Consider the following 20,794-nt stretch of genomic DNA (forward strand, 5'->3'; position numbering starts at 1 on the left):
GGCCCGCGGCTGGCCGGTGGCCGCGCTTCCCGGTCACCCACTGGGTCGCCCCCGTACTTCCTGCCCTCCCGCCTTTCTTCTTCGGCCCTCTACCTCGACCTCCCACGCGCCGGGGCCACCGCTCTGGGGTACTGTTTCCGGGTCAGGGTGACCTGTGGGAAAGCGTGGCTAGGAACCGGCTCGTCCCTGTCCCCTCGCTACGCTGCGGTCCCGCACGGGAGACCCGCCTGTGAGCTGCCGACCCGGAAAAGCCCCACGTTCAGTCTTTCCCAAGGGCAATGTGCCGCCTTCCTGCCCTCCTCTACGGGCCTCGCACCTCTCGGGGCCGAGCTGCCCAACATCCAACTCCCGTCCCACCGGGCTCCCACCTTCAGCAGTTTAGAGCGCCTCACATGCCGCCCGCCACCGGGCGTGGGATTGCGTAACCAGAAAGCTCGCGTGTGTGTGTGTTGTTTTGCTCATCTGTGCAGTGGGTATGATTTTTTTTTTTCTGCCAGCAAGTTCTAGGTGGGTAATCTGAAAGTGAAAATTATTTTAGTTAGGAGAGTCTCCGTTGAGTCTTTGAGAAGACCTTAACCCACCTTGGTAACTAACAGTCCCCGGGGTGTCAAATTTGAAGGCCTGATGGTACAGAACGTTCGGTTTTTTACCACCCGCTTTCCAAAACTGCACTTCTGTTTTTGCTTACATGCCTCTGGTGTTGACCCCTTCCTTTTTCATGTTTGAGTTCAGGTAGATTTTTATTTGGGAGCTTTATGATTTTTAACTTTAGCGAGTCACAGACCTAACTTGAGTATATTCTGTGCTTTCGTAGGTCGTAGGACTTTCAAGTAATTGTATAGACTTAGAAATGCAGGCTTAGGGTAGCATTTGATGACTCGTTTAATGGGTATCACCTGGCTTGGCTTAATGAATTATAGTCCAATTGATGTATACTCCAGGATGTGAAGAAATTGAGCACAAGGAGAGATTGACCACATCATGCAGGATTCTTTTTCTTTATGCCTTCCTCCCTCTTATAGGGAAATTCTTAGTTGTCACAACAGGGTTCTTTTGCCTATTGCTTAATTGGAGATGTCGTTTCTTCAAAATTATTTCTCTAGCATAAAGTTTCTGCATTTTGTTAGTCATTTTAAAGGAATTTTACTTTTTAAAATTCGAGTATTTTGGTAGGGTATTTCAATATTGTCCAGTTCTAGAAAGCATTTTAAAACACCCAGATTGCAAAGTAGCCCCAAATAAGTGTTTTCCTAATTGAGAATCTATAGGTATTTTAGAAACCAGACTGTAGTGATATGTATAAAATTGAAATCGTTTGAAACAGAATCTGTGGGGAGAGCCTGGCCTTAGGATTCCCCTCCTCCAGCCACTGCTCATTTAACCTGTTTCAATTACTCAGACCATTTATAGGCCTTATCTGTTAGATAGAAATGGTGAAACTATTGAACTAAATTCTGAACATGTTAAGGGCCCAAGGAATGTTAAGTTTTTAATCTTTCATTTAAGAAATAGCTGACCACTTAAATGCTGTCATTGGCTAAGATTTAGAGATAACAAACTAAGCCACACTGGTGGGGATGTGCCTTTCTAGGCTCTTTTTTCCTTTGAATAAAAGCAAATGTAGAAAGAAACTCCAGATAGTGGTTGAGGAGCATCAGGTTTCCTAGTGCAGCAAGTGTTTCCTAGTGTTAGTGCACATGTGTTACATAGGTGGTGCTAATATATGTTCCTTCTGCTGAGCTGTAGCATAGTCACGTGGCCTGAATTACATGTGTCTACAAACTGACAAAGCGCTGCTTTAATAGTTTGTTTACATTTCCCCCACTTTAGTGAAACTGCTTTATACCTTCCTTGATTCCTAAGAATGTTCCTGACTAGGTTTTCTTGGTTTTCAGATGAAATGGATGTAGGTTTGAATGCAAGCAGTTGTAGGAGCTTGAGAAGTTGTGCTTACGCTGCTGCGGTTACATGAATGGATGGCATTAATATCTGTGGATTTAGTTAGCTACTGTTTAGATAGTGCTTGATTCATAATAGATGGTCAGTGAGTTGAAAAATCTTGCTGGAGTATCTCTTTGGCTGTATTTTCTTTTCCAGTGCTATATGCCATGCGTCTGTTAGCTACCTTTTATATTTTGTTTCTGAAAATTTATTATATTTTTAACAGTTTGCCCTGAATTTTTATTAGTATATACTTGTATATACTGTACAAAACATTGGTTTTCATTATATTTCATTTCCGCAGATAATGTAATTAGCTCACTTCCTTCCTCCCATTAATGTTTCTTCTCCTTCTGGTCCTTTTCTTCTTGTCCAACAGTACCCAATTTTCATGGATTGTATTAGAAATCTAGCTTTTACAAATGAGGAAAAAATACTGTCTTTACCTTTCTGACTCTAGCTTAGTTTGTCCAACACAGTGGTCTTCAGTTCCATCCATTTTCCCATGGAGGGCATGAATGCTATATTTACACTCTCCTTGGGAAAACTGCTTTTTGTTTTGTTGACAAATCAGCTTTAAATGAAGCCCTTAAGTCATCATTTTATTTGTTCAGTTCATTCTACTTCTAGTGAGGAATCGGTCATTTCTTTCAAGTTTTACTTTGCAAATGATAACTGAACATACTGGGTTAAAAATCCTCTAGAGAAGTATTGTTTAGGGAAAGTACAGTATATAGATATTACTGTAGTATAAAATAGAAAAGGTTGACCTCAGTAGAAAAACAGTAGCGTTAAGAAACTGTTCCTTTAAGAAGTAGTAATAACATACCTAGCCAACACCGTTGGCAGTAGGAGACAATTTGGGCAACATTGGGAAATGTGGCATCTCTACCATGCTTTGAGAGAGTCAGCTTTGTTGCATTTTTGAAATCAAGTAAACCACCTTGGGGATGTTTTTGTCAGAAATATTTACATTACTTGGAGAAGGAAATTGTTAATGTGCTTTTGATTCTTTTTTTTTTTTTTTTTTTTTTTTTTTTTTTTTTGTCCTTTCTCAGAGCCTCCTTCTGCTTAGACATTGAGTAAATCATTCAGTTAAGACAGTCAGTCAGTCTTTGGGTTGAGTCTCTGCCTCACACATCTGTAGCAGATACGCAGTTTGATCTTTGTGAAAAACTGGAGGGGGGCGTATTCCCAAAGCTGTTGCTTGTATATGCATGTGTTCTTCTAGTTGGGCTGCCTTGTCTGGCCTCAGTGGGAGAGGATGAGCATCGTCTGGAAGAGCCCTGATGTGCCAGGGTGGGGGAATACCCAGGGAGGCTCCCACCTGCTCAGAGAAGGGAGAAGGATGGAGGAAGGATTGTGGGAGTGTTGACTGGAAATGGGCAGTGAGCTGGATGTATAGTGAATAAGTAAGATAATAAAAAAGAAAGATAGTCTTGATGTGCAGAAAAGTACAAGAGTGTTGCTAAGGAACTTGTGGAGCTTGCTATTATATCTTTACAGTCTGTGTTCCACTCTTAACCCTAGAAACAGAAAGCACTAGCTTGCTTTTCTTCACAAGAAACTGCCAGTTAGTGACTACAGAGTGATCAAGGGCAGGGACCATGACAGTTAGTGTGGGGTTTTTGTTTGTTTGTTTTGTTTTTTACTTTCTTGTTTTCTTATCTCTCTTTTCTTTACTGTTTGATAGTATGTTGAACTTTTATATAATATATAAACTATATACATATATAACAAAGCAAATAGTATTGTTACCACTTAGGATGAGGAATAGATCTTGGTTTCCTAATGTGTTTATATTTCTTCTCCCATCATTACAAGTTATTACTACTTTTTACTGTTTATATTCAACCTGCTTCATTTAGTTGAGAATACTGCATTATGACATGTTTTTAAAAACTGGGAAGTTACTGTTGCCTACGGTTTGTCCTTCTATCTCAGACCTGCTAAAGGGCTCAGTGTAGGCCCAAGCATCAGTGTTTCTTTGAGCAGATCACCAGATTTGCAAATGTGAACTAGATGGGGTTTCTCATTTCTTTGAACTTACTAGCTATGCTTTGAACATGTTCATTTTCCTTAGTTCAGTTTCTTCATTTGTAAAATAGATATAATGGAAATATATGCAGTATATAAAGAAAATATTTTCAGTTGTGCTATGTTGAAGTGGAATCAAATAGTAAAAAGTATAGAAAGGATTAATACATACTATTTTATGCTTTTTGAGTTTTTTAATTGTAACTAAATTTGTACTAATTTATGCAAAACATTTTTCAGAGACTCAGAATGAAGAAAATTCCTCCTTACAACTATTAAAAATACTTTGAAAACTTACTTTCTTAAGTAGTTCATGTGACTTACATTGTATTAGAATTGACTAGTTTTAGAGAGCAGTATAAATGCCAGATTTCTCTTAGTACGTAAGGACTTTTCTGTTTAGTACTTTACTGCTTAAATTAAAAAGAACATGCTTCAGAAATGTGTCTAATACATTGTTTCTGTGTGCCTGTGCCTTTCTTCCCACAGGTCCTCGTTTTCACCATGGCCATCACTCAGTTTCGGTTATTTAAAGTTTGTACCTGCCTAGCAACAGTGTTCTCGTTCCTAAAGAGATTAATATGCAGGTAAATCATTTCTGTGTTCTAACTGACCTACTTGTCTCATTGGTTTGGATTACTCTTAACTTCAGAAGACATGAAAACTTTTTAAACTAGTCCTGTTTATAATATTCATTATTCTCTATGCTGTTTGAAAACAGTTTCTCAGAACTAGAAACGAACACTTTCCATTTAAATATATTAAATAATTAGTCCTATAAGATTTCAGAAAGAAGCAGATTAATGTTAAATATTATCACCACCGCAGATATTATATATTCTTTCTTTTTTGTAATGTTTTAAAGTGGTTAGGCAAAACCTAGGTGATCCTATGTATATTTTCATATGAATGCTACTTTTATAGTTATTTTTAAACCTTCTGACACAGGGAGCTGGAGCGACGGCAGTGCTGCAAAGCACTTGCTACTATTGTGGGCTCTGGGCTATGCACCTTGCATCCACATGGCATCTCATAGCCCTTTAATCGCCACTGCCAGGAGATCCACGTCCCTCTTCTGGCCTCTGCGGGTAGCAGGTGTGCACATGGTGCATGGGCATACATGGGCAAGTACACAGACACAGAAAATAAAAATGTATTTAAAAAACTTTCAACAGAGAAACTGTAAGGAAAATTAACTTTTGTGTGTGTGCTCATTGACCAGAATAAATTATTTGGCTTCATTTGGTTATCCTTAGATTGCAACTCCTTCTGTCTTACCACATGGCTTCTTACCTGCTGAGGTGTTCAGAAGTGTGGTCTTTTAACCATTTGCAGCAGAGCTGCAGTGGCCAGCAGCTGTTGAGCACTAATCGAATCCTATTTCAGGGAGTTCATATTTGCAGCAGTAGGGCTTGCAGCTTTTTTATAGCATATCTTTGCAAAGCTAGGTTTTTAGGTTGTAATTTAAGGTAGTTATGCCACAAAAATTAATGCTGAAGAGAAAGTGACGGTGGTAGCATTCAGTCTGATTTTAAGAGTTGAGAAGCTGTGCAGTGTCCAAAAGGCACATACATTTCAGCTGTATTTCACTCCAAATTTCTGCCTTCTGAATTTGTTGTTATGCTTTGTTTTTTTCTGTTTTGAAACTAGATGTTGCTATGGTTCTCAGTCTGGCCTCTGTATTCCTGTGTAGTGTAGGCTGCCCTCAAAGTTGCAATTTTCCTTTCTCAGCTTTCTGAATGAAATTAGAGGGGGGGGAAAGATACATGTGTATTCAGCTTTTCACTTCGCTACTAAGAACTTAGGATATGCATAACCACTAAATTGTTTGGGCCTAATGGCTTGATCATTGGACGTGAAGCAATACGTAGTGGTGCATGTCTTTAATTTGAACATTTGGAAGGCAAAGGCAGGTGAATTTCTGGGAAATATCCATCCAGAACTATATAAAGAGACCCTGTCTCCAAAAAGAAAAAAGAAAAAAAAAAAAAGGCTTCTATCAATCAGTGGGAACTTTTAGACTGTTAAGTTAGGCATTTCATTTGACCTAAATATTCCCAGAAAAACTTGGTGATGCATTTAAGGTAAGGTGTCAGATGTAAGATGAGGGTGTACATGGTAATCAGCTATGCTTTCAGTGGGTCACTTTAGAAGTTACATATGCTAGGCTGATCCTATCTAGAGCTTAGCATACTGATGAAGTGAAGTGGGGTAGAAGTGATCACTCGGTAGAGGAGAAGTCAAGAGACATGGATGAATAGGGTCGTTGACTGTTGAAATTGCCCTTGATAGGATAGTGGAGTAGAAAAACTGATGATAAATGCTCAAGTCAAAATAAAGAAGAAATGAGACATTTACTAGGGAAAGTAGAAATGGGGTGAGTAATAATATCAGAGAGTGGTGAACAACATTGTTAACACTCATGAAGTATGGTGTCTTCGTTTGTAGCATCTCAAATTCTGGTCAGTGTGTTAGAATACAGAATGGTATTTGATTTCATATGAAGGACTTTGTTGTCACTGTGAGTTCTATTGACAGTGTCAATTTGTTTAGGATGGACTGTACATACAAGTGTAAAGAAAACAAGTTTATTAGGATAAACTTATCTTAGGTGTCAAAACTAACCTGGATTATGTGTTGTAAAATTCTATACTTTTGTAATAGGTAAAATGTTTTTTGCTTTAACCTTTAACTGAAAAAAATACAACTTGCAGATTTTTTGTAAAACAACTCCTTTAGCCAGTAGCTCTAAGGGAATGAGTTTCTGATTACTGGTTTTTAACAGCTACTAAATTTTAATGTCTTGCTATACAGCCAATGTTGTTTGTTTTAAGTATATCTCTTATTTAAATCCTTAGAGAACCTTTGAAATATAAGTGTGAATATCAGTGTACAGATAAGGAATTGGATAATTCTAACTAGACTCAGTAAAGTAACTTTGAAAACCAGAGTTATATAGATTGCACAGTCCATGTTAACAACTGAGGTATATTACATCCTGATTAGTATTTCCCTACACATCCTTGAAATTAGTTGGTTTAGTTTGACTAATTGACTTTCAAACTTTTAAATAGTTGAATAGTTAATTTTAACAGGAAGCCCTTAAAACATAACACCCGTCCCCTTATTAAAGTAATGTCGAGCTTTACCTACAGAACCCAACGTACATGTGAAACACAGGGCTTCTAACAAGCTTGCTTTGTGTTTGGCTTTTAATTCATCCTGAGTCCTGTAGTTTTGTGTATAATTCTGAATCCTAACCAAAAAAGCAGCTACATTGCACAAGATTTTGGAAACCTTGACAAGATTGCTGGACTATATTTTATCATCATAGTTTTCCGAGCAGTTATTATTTAAAACAATAATTACAAAAGTAGAAAGTTCCATCATCTGAGTAAATTACTGTCTAAATGCTTTTTACTCTTGCTTGTTTTGATGGTTCTTGAAATATATCCTGTTTCTTTCAGATCTGGCAGAGGAAGGAAATTAAGTGGAGATCAAATAACTTTACCCACTACAGTTGATTATTCGTCTGTTCCTAAGCAGGTAGTTTGTAATGGAACATGTGCTCTAGAACATGGCTTTTCAAACTAGACTGCATCAAAATAATTTGGTGGTCAGGATTCTCAGTGATTTTTCTTACTGTTTGTTCTATACCTTTTACTCGATCATATTCATATATGTACTTTGATCCAATATAATATAATATAATATAATATATTTGCTTTATTTCTTTGTTAACATCTAATTTTTTCCCCACTGGTTTGTGTGCTATTACTTTTGTGGGACATTTGATATTTTAAACTTTTAGCTATGACCTACATTTATATCATCTTGGGGTTAGCATTTTGTAATTAACTTTTCTTACGACTTGATATTCATGGTTTCCTTATACATTGAAAATTCTGGCTTGTTTTTTGGACGTTTAGATATTATGTTTTGAGACTTTTATTTGAATCTTGTAGAGAATGTTGATATTTTTTCTTTTTTCTTTTCTTTTCTTTTTTTTTTTTTTCTCAGTTTTTTTTTTTTCAGTCAGGTAATCAGTTTGGTTAGGCATAAGTGGAAAGTTCCAGTCCACGCTGTGTAGGCTATACATATAATGCTAGTTTAGTTTTTAAAAGCATTTGCTTGGCAAAGTTTTGGTATATAGTTAAATCACATATATGCCTATAGTTCAAAAGTTTGAAAGTGGCAGGTGTGGTGGTGCACGCCTTTAATCCCAGCACTTGGGAGGCAGAGGCAGGCGGATTTCTGAGTTCGAGGCCAGCCTGGTCTACAAAGTGAGTTCCAGGACAGCCAGGGCTATACAGAAGAACCCTGTCTCGAAAAACCAAAAAAAAAAAAAAAAAGTTTGAAAGTTTGAAAACCTGTTTTTCTAATTAACACTGCAGTGAACATTAGGTTGTCATTTTGTGGCTGACAATTTGTTCATCATATGTAGACAGATGTGGAGGAGTGGACTTCCTGGGATGAAGATGCACCCACAAGTGTAAAGGTTGAAGGAGGGAATGGGAATGTGGCAATGCAGCAGAACTCTTTGGAACAACTGGAACCTGACTATTTCAAGGACATGACACCAACTATACGGAAAACTCAGAAAGTAGGTTGAAGATTTGTGCTTTTGGAGATTAAAATACTTTTTAGATTCCAGTAGTTAAAACTAGGCAGTATAATTTGTATTTGCTAGAAAGCCTAGTTATGATTATCTCTGCTTTCTGTCATATTAAACAAGAATTTTATGTATTCATATAACTCAGACCTAGATCTAATATCTTGGCATATTCCCAAGTTTTCTAATGTAATAAAGCATTTGCAAAAATTCTGTTGGATTTCAGATAGTAAGAGTTAGTTTTGCTATGGGAAACTTAAGCCAATAAAGTAACAGCTTAACTAGTCCCAAGTCTGATGATGATATAAATGGATAATTTCCCGTTATATTACCACGTACAGCTAGTGCAGCCAGTCCATGGTCAAATACTGTAAAGTTGTTCTGAGTTTTAGTATTGTTGTGTGTTAGCCATTTATACTTCACTCCCTTTTCAGTTGACAATGAGATCACTTAGAGATATTGGAAAGAGCACAATGACTACTTTCCTGTCTTTTTATCAAGATAATGTATGTATTTAAGATAGAAGAATATTGAAGGGCTTATAATGAAATATGACTGACTTTGTCTTATCACTCAGTAGCTAATTTTACTTCCTAGAAGCAGCTATTCAGTAACTTTCTGCTTGGACATTTTTGGCTTGTTTGTATTTTACATATTGCTGTTTTTGATACCACTTATATATATTGTTCATTCACATTATACTATAATAAATGAAGAGTTAGTTCTGCTTCATGTCCTTTGATTACTGTGATGTTATTCTATTTAGCTTTCCTACTTCAGAAAATTTCACTAAGCATTATATTAGTTATTCAAACACAGAAAACATTCTATGCATGTTTGTATATACATGTCTATATAGATACACATGTTTTATATAACATGAAGGCGTTATTTATTCCACATGCCTAATGTATTTCCTTGACACCTTTTTCTTAGTTTCATCTACTTATATACTTTCATTCTTTTTAAAACTGTGCTGTTCAAATATATCAGTACTTAAAAGGAAGGAAACTCATAAGTTTCTCAGTTGTATATATTGTATTTTGAAAATATATTTCTGGAATTTAATATATGGTGCCTTATTGCATTAATTTAGATTGATGGTGTTTTTTTGCCAAATTTACAATATATCAAGTAGATGTATTTTAATACTATTAGCCAGAAAGACTTATGCATTTATAGAAAAATCCCATAAGTTAAAGATGCTTCTATCCTACAGATATACTTCTGATAGGACATATTATCCATGCTGTATTATTTAGTTTAATAACTGAAAGTGCCTAATTATATTTTAGAAATCCTTATAAAATCTGAGGAAGAAAAATAATTATTTTTTTTAAAGTATGTACCATTTTACACAGAAAAGATAGAGACAAAGAGATGATGATATTTAGAAATTAGAATTTGGAGGATTTATGTTACAATTGCATGGGAATTTTGGTGAATTCTTAACTACATTGTACATTTTAAGGCAGAAAGCACAGTTTAAACCATTACCAGATACCTCAATCAATTATTTTCATAAAGTTTTGTGTCAAATATCCTTATAATCCTATTGTAATTTATCTTTCAGATTGTCATTAAGAAGAGAGAACCATTGAATTTTGGTGTCCCAGATGGTAGCACGGGTTTTTCCAGTAGATTGGCAGCTACACAAGATATGCCTTTTATTCATCAATCTGTAAGTGTGTTAATGAGATCTAGAGAAAGATTTAATCTTTTTCTTTTTTTAAGAAGAAAAAAAATTAAAGGAACAGATTTAAAAGTTCATGAGAAGTTGATCTACAGCTTTATGAACCTAACATCTTAAAAGGTTAAAAACTGTGTTGGACACTTATAGTCAGGGTACCACTATACACAGACAAAGTAGAGACAAAAAGTTGATGATATTTAGAAGTGAGAATTTCGAGGATTTACCCCACAAATTATTAAGGTAAGTTTTGACTTATGAATTGTTTTCATCAAAGAGTAAGTTTACATTTAAAGTGTGATATAATTTAGATGAATTAGATTTAAGTGAAACTATAAAGGCAAAAGTGGAGAATAGAAAGCTAGGGTTCCCAACATGGATGGAGTATATCAGAATGAGCCAGGAAGCTTGGTCAACCCAAAATGAAAACAAAACTCCCACAATTATCCAGATACCTTCACAGGCCTCTGTGTGCTTTGAGTAATTGATTACTCCAGCTAACAGTTATAAACCCTAAATAAAATTGATTGAAATAGCAATGAACATTTACTATCTCACAAAATTTCTGTGTTTAACACCCCAAGGGTAATTGAACTTGATCATTCTATATCAAGGTTTCTAGCTTATAAAAAACAGTTGCTACATTGAGACTAGTCAGCTGCAGACGTGAGGATTCAGTAGGACTGGTGTGCTCACCTTACAAAGTTTACAGGAAATCTTTGTTTCTTAAACGTGTATTCATGCATCAGGCTGGTTGGATTTCCTTGTGGCAGTCCCAGGATATGGGAAGAGGAAGGGATTGATTATAGTGTGTAGTTAAATTATTACAACATAATTAGAAACAATAACACTTACATGGTGCTATGAAAATATAACATTATAGAAATTCTACTTTCATCTCTCTTTTTTTTTTTTTTAATGACATAGTTCATTTTATTAGGTTCAATTGAGAGCTTGGCTGAGGGATTACTTACAGTGGGAATTACCAGTGGCTATACTACTGAGGAAAATGTCTCTCTTATAGTTACCCATGGCCACATGAACTAGGTTTCTGAGTGGGAGGCTGGGGCTGTAAGGGAGGAAACAGCGAGAGAAGAAATGAGACCAAGACAGATTTCTGATCAAGGCCCAATGTTTACTAAGAGTCTATGCTTATAAAGGGGGAAAACCCATCCCCTGCGATGCCAGGCTTCTTGATGCTTTGTTGCCAAGTTGTTAGCACTTAGTTTGCTAGAGCTGTTAGCATTAGGTCACCAATTCCACAGGTTGTCAGCTATCCCAGGAATATCTCAGGAAGACAGGTTCAGCCTCTCAGCGGGTAGCAGCCTCTTGGAGAAGAGCAGAGCTGCACAGGTGACAGAGCAATAGAATAGAAGACTCCACTCCAGGTGGTGTCATTCACAGTGGCAGCATAGGTCTGAATCAGCCTGCTCAAGGCTGGGGGAGGCTAAATATATATAAAATATATAAAATATATATTAAATCCCTAAATATATAATAAAAATGAGCTGGACTGGGTCATCAAATTTATTTATGCTCCATGGTCCTGCCTGGGAATTATGGTGACTGGTGGCCGTGCCTGGCTTGGGACCTAGGTTGTCTATGAACTATTCTTATCTGTCATGGAAGCATGTGCAGATTGCTTGTGTTTATTTTGCACAAACATGGCTCTGTGGTGTAAGTATAAATAAACCACGGCCTCTTGGCACATACATCTATCTTAGATTTTGAAATAGTCCAGAAATCTCAGTGGCTCGTCTTTGACTAACCGGCCTTTATAGCACACCTTATTCCCAATTAGACCAAAGCCGCAATATATACTCAATACATTTCTTCATATCTATGAATTTCTGCCACCTGTGCTTGCTGAAGGCGAGTCTGCACACTTGCAGAAGACAAGCCTGTAGGGCGTTGACTGACCTGCTTGAAATACAAAGCCAAGAGTTGAAAAGCAACAGGATAAAGGCTGTCTGTGGGGAAGTCCAGGTACTCTATTCAGTTGCAAATTAGCACTGATCAAGCTACAAGTGAATCCTTGTGACCATTAAAAGGTTTTGCCCCTAGGTATGGCTAATAGTCTTATAATGTAAGAAAAATTTTTATTGTCTCTGCTTCAATACAAGAAGCTAAGACTTTGAATCTTTCAGTGTATATTGTTTCTTAAGTAGAAAATATTTTATTAGCTAATGCCTCTAAAGGAAAGTTTGCTTCAAAACTTTGCTCCCACACCATGAGCTTTAAAGTTCTGGGGAGTAGCTGTTGCTCCAGAAAAGATTCAGAGGCAATATCATTTTAATATTTAGGGTTTTAGTTATACTAGAAAATTGTGGTACAGAAAATTTAAGAAAGAAAAATTGATTTGCTTCAAATTATTTTCAAAAGCTTCCAGGAGATGTTAATTGGCTCAGACCTCACCTTAAGGTCTTAAGGTGATTTAAACCTTTGTTGGATGTTATCAAGAGAGATACAAATTAACTGGTAAAGAACAAAAGGTTTTGCAGAAAATAAAGGAAGCTTTTATAATTGTTATCAAGTATAATCAATGGTAATTAAATATTAGCTGCTTATTTTAGTTATGGTTATTAAATGTGCCCACAGCAATTCTTTGGCAAAAGAGAACATTAATGTAAAATCATCTTTCTTCATCTCCAAATAAAGTTTTAACATCATACTATAAGACTGCTATGGTGCTAATAAAGAATTGTAAGACAAATTCATGTATTTTAGAAAAACTATAACAAAAAAAAATGTTTCTTAAAAACCTGATGAAGACAGGGCGTGGTGGTACACACCTTTAATCCCAGCACTTGGGAGGCAGAGGCGGGCAAATTTCTGAGTTCGAGGCCACCCTGGCCTACAGAGTAAGTTCCAGGACAACCAGGGCTACACAGAGAAACCCTGTCTCACCCCCCCCCCAAAAAAAAAAACAAAAACAAAAACAAAACAAAAAAAAACCCCTGATGAAGCGTCTGTTCCTTGTTCCAAACAGCAATTACATTGGTTTATTGCAGAATATTGATATTTGTCCTCCTATTGCATACCATCATTTTAGATAAAACTGATAATCATTATCCTAAAGATAAGTTGTTAAAAATTGCTTTTATCCATGCTTTTGTATTTTCTATAAATTCATGCATGTATGCATCCCATTTACTGTATTTAAAAAAGAGCCCTTCTATGGGAGAAAAGTATATGTCATTGGATCACATGTTTATTCTTTTGAGTTTCCTCCTGCTTCAGCACAGATAATTAAATTGTGTGCTGTCGATGGTGCTTTAAATTGTTGAATAAACAAGCTTTAATTTGTACATTAATAGTCTCTCTCTCTCTCTCTCTCTCTCTCTATATATATATATATATATATATATATATATATATATATATATATACATACATACATACATAGGTCAGAGCTTACAATTGCTTAAAATTGTTCATCTCGTAGATACTATGAATTCTCAAATTTGCAACTGTTTATGTATATACAACTCATAAGAAAAAATGTTACTCTTTTATGAAGACTGTCTTTGGACATTTAAGAATTTGCTCTAGATTGCCTGGACAAGACCTCTTAAGGCAATGCCACGCTAGATTTATATCTCAGGCAGCTTACAGGCCTTAAACAAGAATAATTGGCCATATAATCTCATTCTTTACATCATCAAAATAGTAATGGCTTAAGATAATATTTTGGTATTTTTAGAGAATGTGCATGTCAAATTGTAAAAATATATGTGTTAATGAATTTTAATTGGGATTACTTGTAGGAGCATGGGTAATTTGCCCAGTGCCTGCAGTAGTGAAAAAATGTCTTTCTGCCCCACTCCTACCTGGCTATCATTAACTGCCTGTAGGTCCATAAGGGTTGAAGAGGCCACATAAGCGACTTCCAATGTTGGGGGTACTATTATTCATGTGCATATCTTCCTTGTGCAGCTGTGAGTTCTTGAGGGCAGTTACTGTGCCACTTTGGGAAGATTGCATTCCACAATACTTGGCCCTTCCCTCAGTCTTTGTTACTTCTGCCCCATCCATGGTGTTTTCTGAGCCTTAATGGTGAAGGCAGGAAGTACTGAAAAGGATATTGTCTTAGTGTTAGGCAGAATCAGTTCAGCAGTCATTGATTCTGGTCATTTTGACCACTTAGAAGTCTACAGTAACCACAGCCAATTGGAAAACAGCTTCTCTGACCAAAGCTGACAGCAGCTCCAAATTATAGGCATAACCATAAATCTTTAAAAGGTAATTTAATGAACAGAGCATGTCTATTTAGGAGAACAGCAGCAGTAACTATTCCCTATTGGTGACTATGGCCTCCCTAGCCATGGACATTTGATCCGGTTTACTGTACCAGGCATGCATTCCCTGTTGTGAAGTCAAGTCACAACAAGTCCAGTCAGCAGTTGGTTAGCACATAAGGCATACCACTATTGCACGTTACACAGAACCTTTTTATCCCTTGGGAAAGTCACACATCATAGCATTGTTGAAACTTGCAGTTATAGGCAAATAAGAGGCTAGAGCCTTTGTGCCCTATGTAGGGATCAGTATGGAAGTTAGGGAACTAAAGGAGAGGAACAGGTGTTTCCGAGTTAGATATTTAAAGTTCCTCTTTTTTGGGGTCATTTTGGGTTTGAACTGCTATTTAGAGAAATGATGGCTCTTTACTATCTTAATTTTTCTTTATTTTTCAATATAGTCAGAATTAGGTGACTTAGATACATGGCAAGAAAATACCAATGCATGGGAAGAGGAAGAAGATGCAGCCTGGCAAGCAGAAGAAGTTCTGAGGTATTTGAATGACTTTATCGTATTACATCTTGTGTAGAAAACTTAGATTTCCTCCTTGTTATATTTAAGGTCAAGAAAGTCTATTCTGCCAAATGTTCTGCTTGGCTCTCTATACTCATAATGACCTTATTAAACTCTTTTCTTATTATACTTGCTCGGAACTTCAGATTTTACATCTTGTTATAGATACTATGAATTTAAAATATTGTTTGAATCAAAAGATAATAATTTTTTAAAAAAGATTTATTTATTTGGTTGTTTATTTATGTATATGAGTACACTGTCACTCTCTTCAGACACACAAGAAGATGGTTGTGAGCCACCGTATGGTTGCTGGGAATTGACCTCAGAATCTCTGGAAGAATAGTCAGTGCCCTTAACCGCTGAGCCATCTCTCCAGCCCAAGGATCTTAACAGCAAGAGTTCTTCGCATACACATGCCACATGATATCATAATACCCTACTGTGAAATGTGAGCCACTATCATATCCTATTCTAGATTAGAAGTTATAATTTTGTTTTTATTGTTTCACAATTTAAAATAGTGTCAGAACTTCACATCTGAATGAAAGTAGCTAATAAAGCACCCACCCTAAATCTCTACATGTATCTTAATTTTAGTGTTCACAAAAGTCCCATGAAACTGATAGATCACCCATTGTACAGAAAAGTAAATATTATTTTGTAGTTTTAAAGTTCATGTTTGTTGGATGTTCATTCCATGTTTATATGAGTAGTAAACTTAGTTCTTGCACTTCTGTGTTTGGTCAAAAAAGGAAAGGAAGAATGAATGGAAAGCAAAAGTGGGTCTTATCTCTGATGCAAGCTCACATGTAAATCTGCCTAGCCTCTTTAGACATCTAGGTCATATAGCAAGGGGCGGGGAGGTACCCTGCTGGGCAAGAGCAGTTCCTTCTAGAAGACCAGGTTCTGTTCCCAGGGGCCGTATCAGTTTCCCCTTCTGATTCCTGCGGGTACTTGTACACACATGATACACATAATGCATATGGAGGCACACACACATACACATAAAATAAAATGTCAAAAACTAGCAAAATACGGTGATAGAAATTTGTTTTGATATTGTTACTGGTTTTGCCCTATGGATAGAAAATGAATTATCTTTTCTTAGCTATCTTAACAATTGAACTGATTTTTATTTTTATTTTTCTTGTCTTTGATGGCAAATATATAGTAACCTTGAATAACCAGCAGAGGGTGCAGTTAAATACATAGAACTTTTGTCTTTTTCTTTTAAATTTTGTTTTTAGCACCTCTTTTTCTCTTTTTTTTTTTTTTTTTTCTTTTTAACAGGAGGGGGATCACAGTTTTAAAATGAAGTTGTAAGATGTTTTCATATTTAGCTTCCCTTTAGTCAGTGTAACTGTGTCTTTAATAAAGGGTATTTTTTAAAATTGTGAACTAAATAATACAGTTGCAAGGATCACCAGAAAATGACATTTTTATTCTGATTTTTAAAAATAAATAATTGGTCCAAAAATTAGAATGTTTTAGAAAATTTGGAGGATTTTAATTATTAATTTTATGAAGCACAAGGGTAAAGGAAAAAGCTGTTCACTAGAATCTAATAATCTTAATGATAGTATTATGGAATTTCTAGCTATGAGCAGAGCATCTTTTTTCTTTCTTTTTTAATCATTATTATTATTATTATTATTATTTTCTTTATTTACATTTCAAATGCTATCCCAAAAGTTCCCTATACCACCCCGCCCCTGCTCCCCTACCCACCCACTCCCACTTCTTGGCCCTGGCCTTCCCTTGTGCTGGGTCATATAAAGTTTGCAAGACCAAGGGGCCTCTCTTCCCAATGATGGCCGATTAGGCCATCTTNTGCTACATATGCAGCTAGAGANATGAGCTCAGGGGGTACTGGTTAGTTCATATTGTTGTTNCACCTACAGGGTTGCANCCCCCTTCAGCTCCTTGGGTACTTTCTCTAGCTCCTCCATTGGGGGCCCTGTGTTCCATCCAATAGCTGACTGTGAGCATCCACTTCTGTGTTTGCCAGGCTCTGGCATAGCCTCACAAGAGGCNGCTATATCAGGGTCCCTTCAGCAGAATCTTGATGTCATGTGCATTAGTATCTGGGTTTGGTGGCTGATGATGGGATGGATCCCCGGATGGGGTAGTCTCTGAATAGTCCATCCTTTCATCTTATGAGCAGAACATCTTAATGCTACTCTAAAACCTTCCCTTTTCCATCCTATCTCTTGTTATCTTAATAAAACAGAAATAAAAACAGTACTTTATGACAGTTTAATTAGATGAGATTATTAGTTAATAATAGACAAGCTTCATGCTGTGTACTGCACAAGCATAGTTAATGGGACATGGAGGCTTGTGTCATGGTGTCTCTAGGAAGACACCAAGTACTGTAAAAGTGCAACTGTGTTCCAAATTCTCCAGATTTAGAAGTTTTTCTATACTCTAGTTCTGTGATCAGTCAGAAGAGTGTGATTCTAGTACTGACGCAATTCTAGACTTGGATCTCAATGGGAAAAATACTTCGGTTTTTTTTTTGTTTGTTTGTTTTGGTTTTGGTTTTTTAAGACAGGGTTTCTCTATATAGCTCTGGCTGTCCTGGAACTCACTCAGACCAGGCTGACCTTGAACTCAGAAATCCACTTGCCTCTGCCTCCCAAGTGCTGGGATTACAGTGTTCGCCACCACTGCCTTGCTGAAAAATACATTTTTGTCTTAAGTAATCTCCAAATTGTTTCTTGTGCTTGGAACATTCATTGCTGCTATTTTCATTTCAGATGGGAACCAGGTCAAATTTTATCTTTTTATAACCCATTCATTACTTTATAATTATTTTTTCCTACAATTTAAATGTCTCAGGTTTCATTTTTAGTAAAAAATTTCAGATTTTCTTATACTTTGAGCATAGCTAGTGTAAAGTAAGTTTTCTTTCATTCTTTAAATTTGGTTAATTAATGGTGAAAGTTGGAGTGTTGCCACAAAGAAACTTCTCCTTTGTGGGATTTTGGTCATTTGTAACTCTATGTCCTTGCATTTGTAACTATTACTGAAAACCAGTTGTATATACATGCATATGCATATTTTTGTGTATAATATGCATTAACTTATTACTTTCATGAATTTTAAGTTGAGCATATGCTCATTTCGGTGCCCCAGCCTAGCTTATTCTGTATAGATGTAGATGTTGCCTATTCTATGCTCAGTGCTAACCATGCTTCCCCTCAACCTTACCTATTTCTTGAGTTACTTTTTCACCCTTAATTTGGTACTCTCTCCTCTCTCCTGTCATCACCCCACTCTCAGTCTCCCTAGCAAGCCAATTGTTTAATATAGAGTGATTTTCTTATTTCTAGTCTGTGGAGTTATGTTAGGCTAAGAACCAGTCACGGTTAGAGTGTGAGATTAATAAATTCCTACTAGTATGCCTTATGGAGCTACTCAAATGTTGCTCTTTAAATTTCTTGGTTCTGAGTAGAAGATATGTCTGAAATTCCATTTACTTGGAGTAGGTGATTAAAAATATTATAATAACAAGGTAATTAATTCTAATATCAAACTTTTTGGATAATTTTTCCCCTGACATACACAAATGCTGTAGTTGAATTGAAGTAGAGAGTTTGTGTGAAGAAAAGATATGCGTTCCTACTTCCTGTCCATATTAATACTATGGCTGGACAAATCTCTTAGCATCATACCTCATTTTGCCCATTTGTACAATAAAAATATTTCTGCTTTATAAAGTCATCTATCTTCTAAGGATACAAAGAAATACTCCTTTTGAGAAATCCTTGAAATTTTTAGGGAAATGAGAAAATTAAGACGTTAAACATTTATTCCTTGATTTTTAAGAAGGCACCTTTCCTATAATTTATCTGTAGTATTTTATAAAAGTAAAGATATGAATATCTTTCTTTTTAGGCAGCAGAAAATTGCAGACAGAGAGAAGAGAGCAGCAGAACAACAAAGGAAGAAAATGGAGAAGGAAGCGCAGCGCCTGATGAAGAAGGAGCAAACCAAAATCGGTGTGAAGCTTTCCTAACACAGGCTTTGCTGTGACCGTGCCAGTAGGAGAAGTCTGGGCCCACAGCCTACACACAAGCATTTGTATGGACTGGACAGTACTTTCAGAATACTCTGCTTGATCTTAATGTGTTTATTGAGCTATTCAGGACACCAGGATTCTCCCATAATACCTTGAACTAAAGTAATCAAGACTCAAAACACAAAAATAATGAGACAATTATTTTCTTCAATGTGTTCCAAATATAAGACAATTGTTTGCTGTAGAGAAGTTATTTCAAGAGGAATATACCTGACAAGTACCTCTCAAGCTAGTGTTTCTAGCTGAATAAATGGGTGTAAATAATTTTATGGTGGAAAACTACTCTGCTATCTATTATGCTTTTGTTCATCGTGCATAATTATAAAATAATTTTAATAATTTTTTGTTTCCATGATCAAACTGTAGGTAGGGCTTTATACCCTTCTTAATTTTGTTTTCAGGTACTGTTGACATACATTTTCTATAATTTGAACTGGCATTATTTGGTACAACATTAAGGAATATGATAATTTGGGTTTTTAAGAAAATAACATTAAATGCAATAATTTTATTTATCAAATATTTTGTATATCCTTATTTTCTTTTAAACAGTATTATAATGTTATACAGAGCTGTAATTTATATATTGCATGTATAAATGTTGAAAATCAGCTGCAATGGCAATGACAACTTCATGTGACAAGAGCTAGGATTAGTAGCTTTTCTCTTTCATTACAGATGTCAAGATGTTAACAGTGTCCATCGTTAAAAGCCATTTTCAAATGCAGAAAGCCTTCAGTTTTCATTGATTTTTTTTTTTAAGTGATTCTTGAAGAGTTGTCTGTTTTGTTTTGTTTTGGGTTTGTTTTGTTTTTAATCTTACATAATATAATGCAGGGCACCTATTCTTTCAGATAGATAACATTACTGATTCATTACAAACCAAGATATAAATATTTTTGTTTGTGATATCGGTTGATTTAAAGAAATAATTGCATATTGTGTTTTATGGAAAACAAAACACATCTCACAGTTTAAAATACATTAAATTTTTTCCACCATTGAAATATAACTGACCTGATTTTCTGTGGCTTTGGAATTTTTGAAGATTTTTTTTTTCTTCACAGTTATTGCCTAGGATTAACATTTTGTGAGGCTTTAAAATGTCATAGACAGTGTATAGGCCATATATAATATACTTTAATTAAGGCAATACTTCATAGCAAAATCAATAACTTTGCACTGATACTTTTAAAAATTTGGCTTGTGCTTTCAAACCTAGTTGAATTTAACTATGGTTGGAGTTTTTGAGTTCCAGACCACATTGTCAGTTACTGTATTATTTGTTTATTATGTATACAATATTTTCCCTGCATGTACACCTGCAGGCCAGAAAAGGATACAAGATCTCATTATAGCCATCATGTGGGTGCTGGGAATTGAACTCAGGACCTCTAGAAGAGCAGCCAGTGCTCTTAACCTCCAAGTCTTCCTTTCAGCCTCAGTTACTGTGTTCATTATATCTTCAGTACTCTGAATTGAGTGGAAGTTTTTAATAATTATTCTCTCCCAATTATTTATTTTACTCATTATGAGGATATTATATGATGTGTATGGATGTAGGATTCATAAAGAATAGTTTTCTTCAGTGAGGTCAGTTACTGCTTTCAATAGT

At 35.9% G+C, this 20,794-nt stretch overlaps 1 protein-coding gene across 2 annotated transcripts; it reads left to right on the top strand.

The window, feature by feature from the left end:
• Ebag9 (estrogen receptor binding site associated antigen 9) lies at window positions 1–19,785 on the top strand. 2 transcript variants are annotated; one of them, XM_021216422.2, is made up of 7 exons: window positions 1–473; window positions 4,468–4,565; window positions 7,446–7,524; window positions 8,423–8,581; window positions 10,164–10,271; window positions 14,980–15,071; window positions 18,996–19,699. In XM_021216422.2, exons 2-7 carry the CDS (start codon window positions 4,483–4,485, stop codon window positions 19,114–19,116), a joined length of 642 nt encoding a protein of 213 aa, XP_021072081.1. In that variant the 5' UTR covers window positions 1–473; window positions 4,468–4,482; the 3' UTR covers window positions 19,117–19,699. The 2 variants fall into 2 exon arrangements, with proteins under 2 accessions (XP_021072081.1, XP_029403901.1); XM_029548041.1 differs by having other exon boundaries at window positions 34–473; window positions 7,446–7,527; window positions 18,996–19,785.
• Window positions 19,786–20,794: the final 1,009 nt, after the last annotated feature.

The sequence above is a fragment of the Mus pahari genome, chromosome 17 (assembly GCF_900095145.1).
Source record: "Mus pahari chromosome 17, PAHARI_EIJ_v1.1, whole genome shotgun sequence".
NCBI classification, from domain to species: Eukaryota; Metazoa; Chordata; class Mammalia; order Rodentia; family Muridae; genus Mus; species Mus pahari.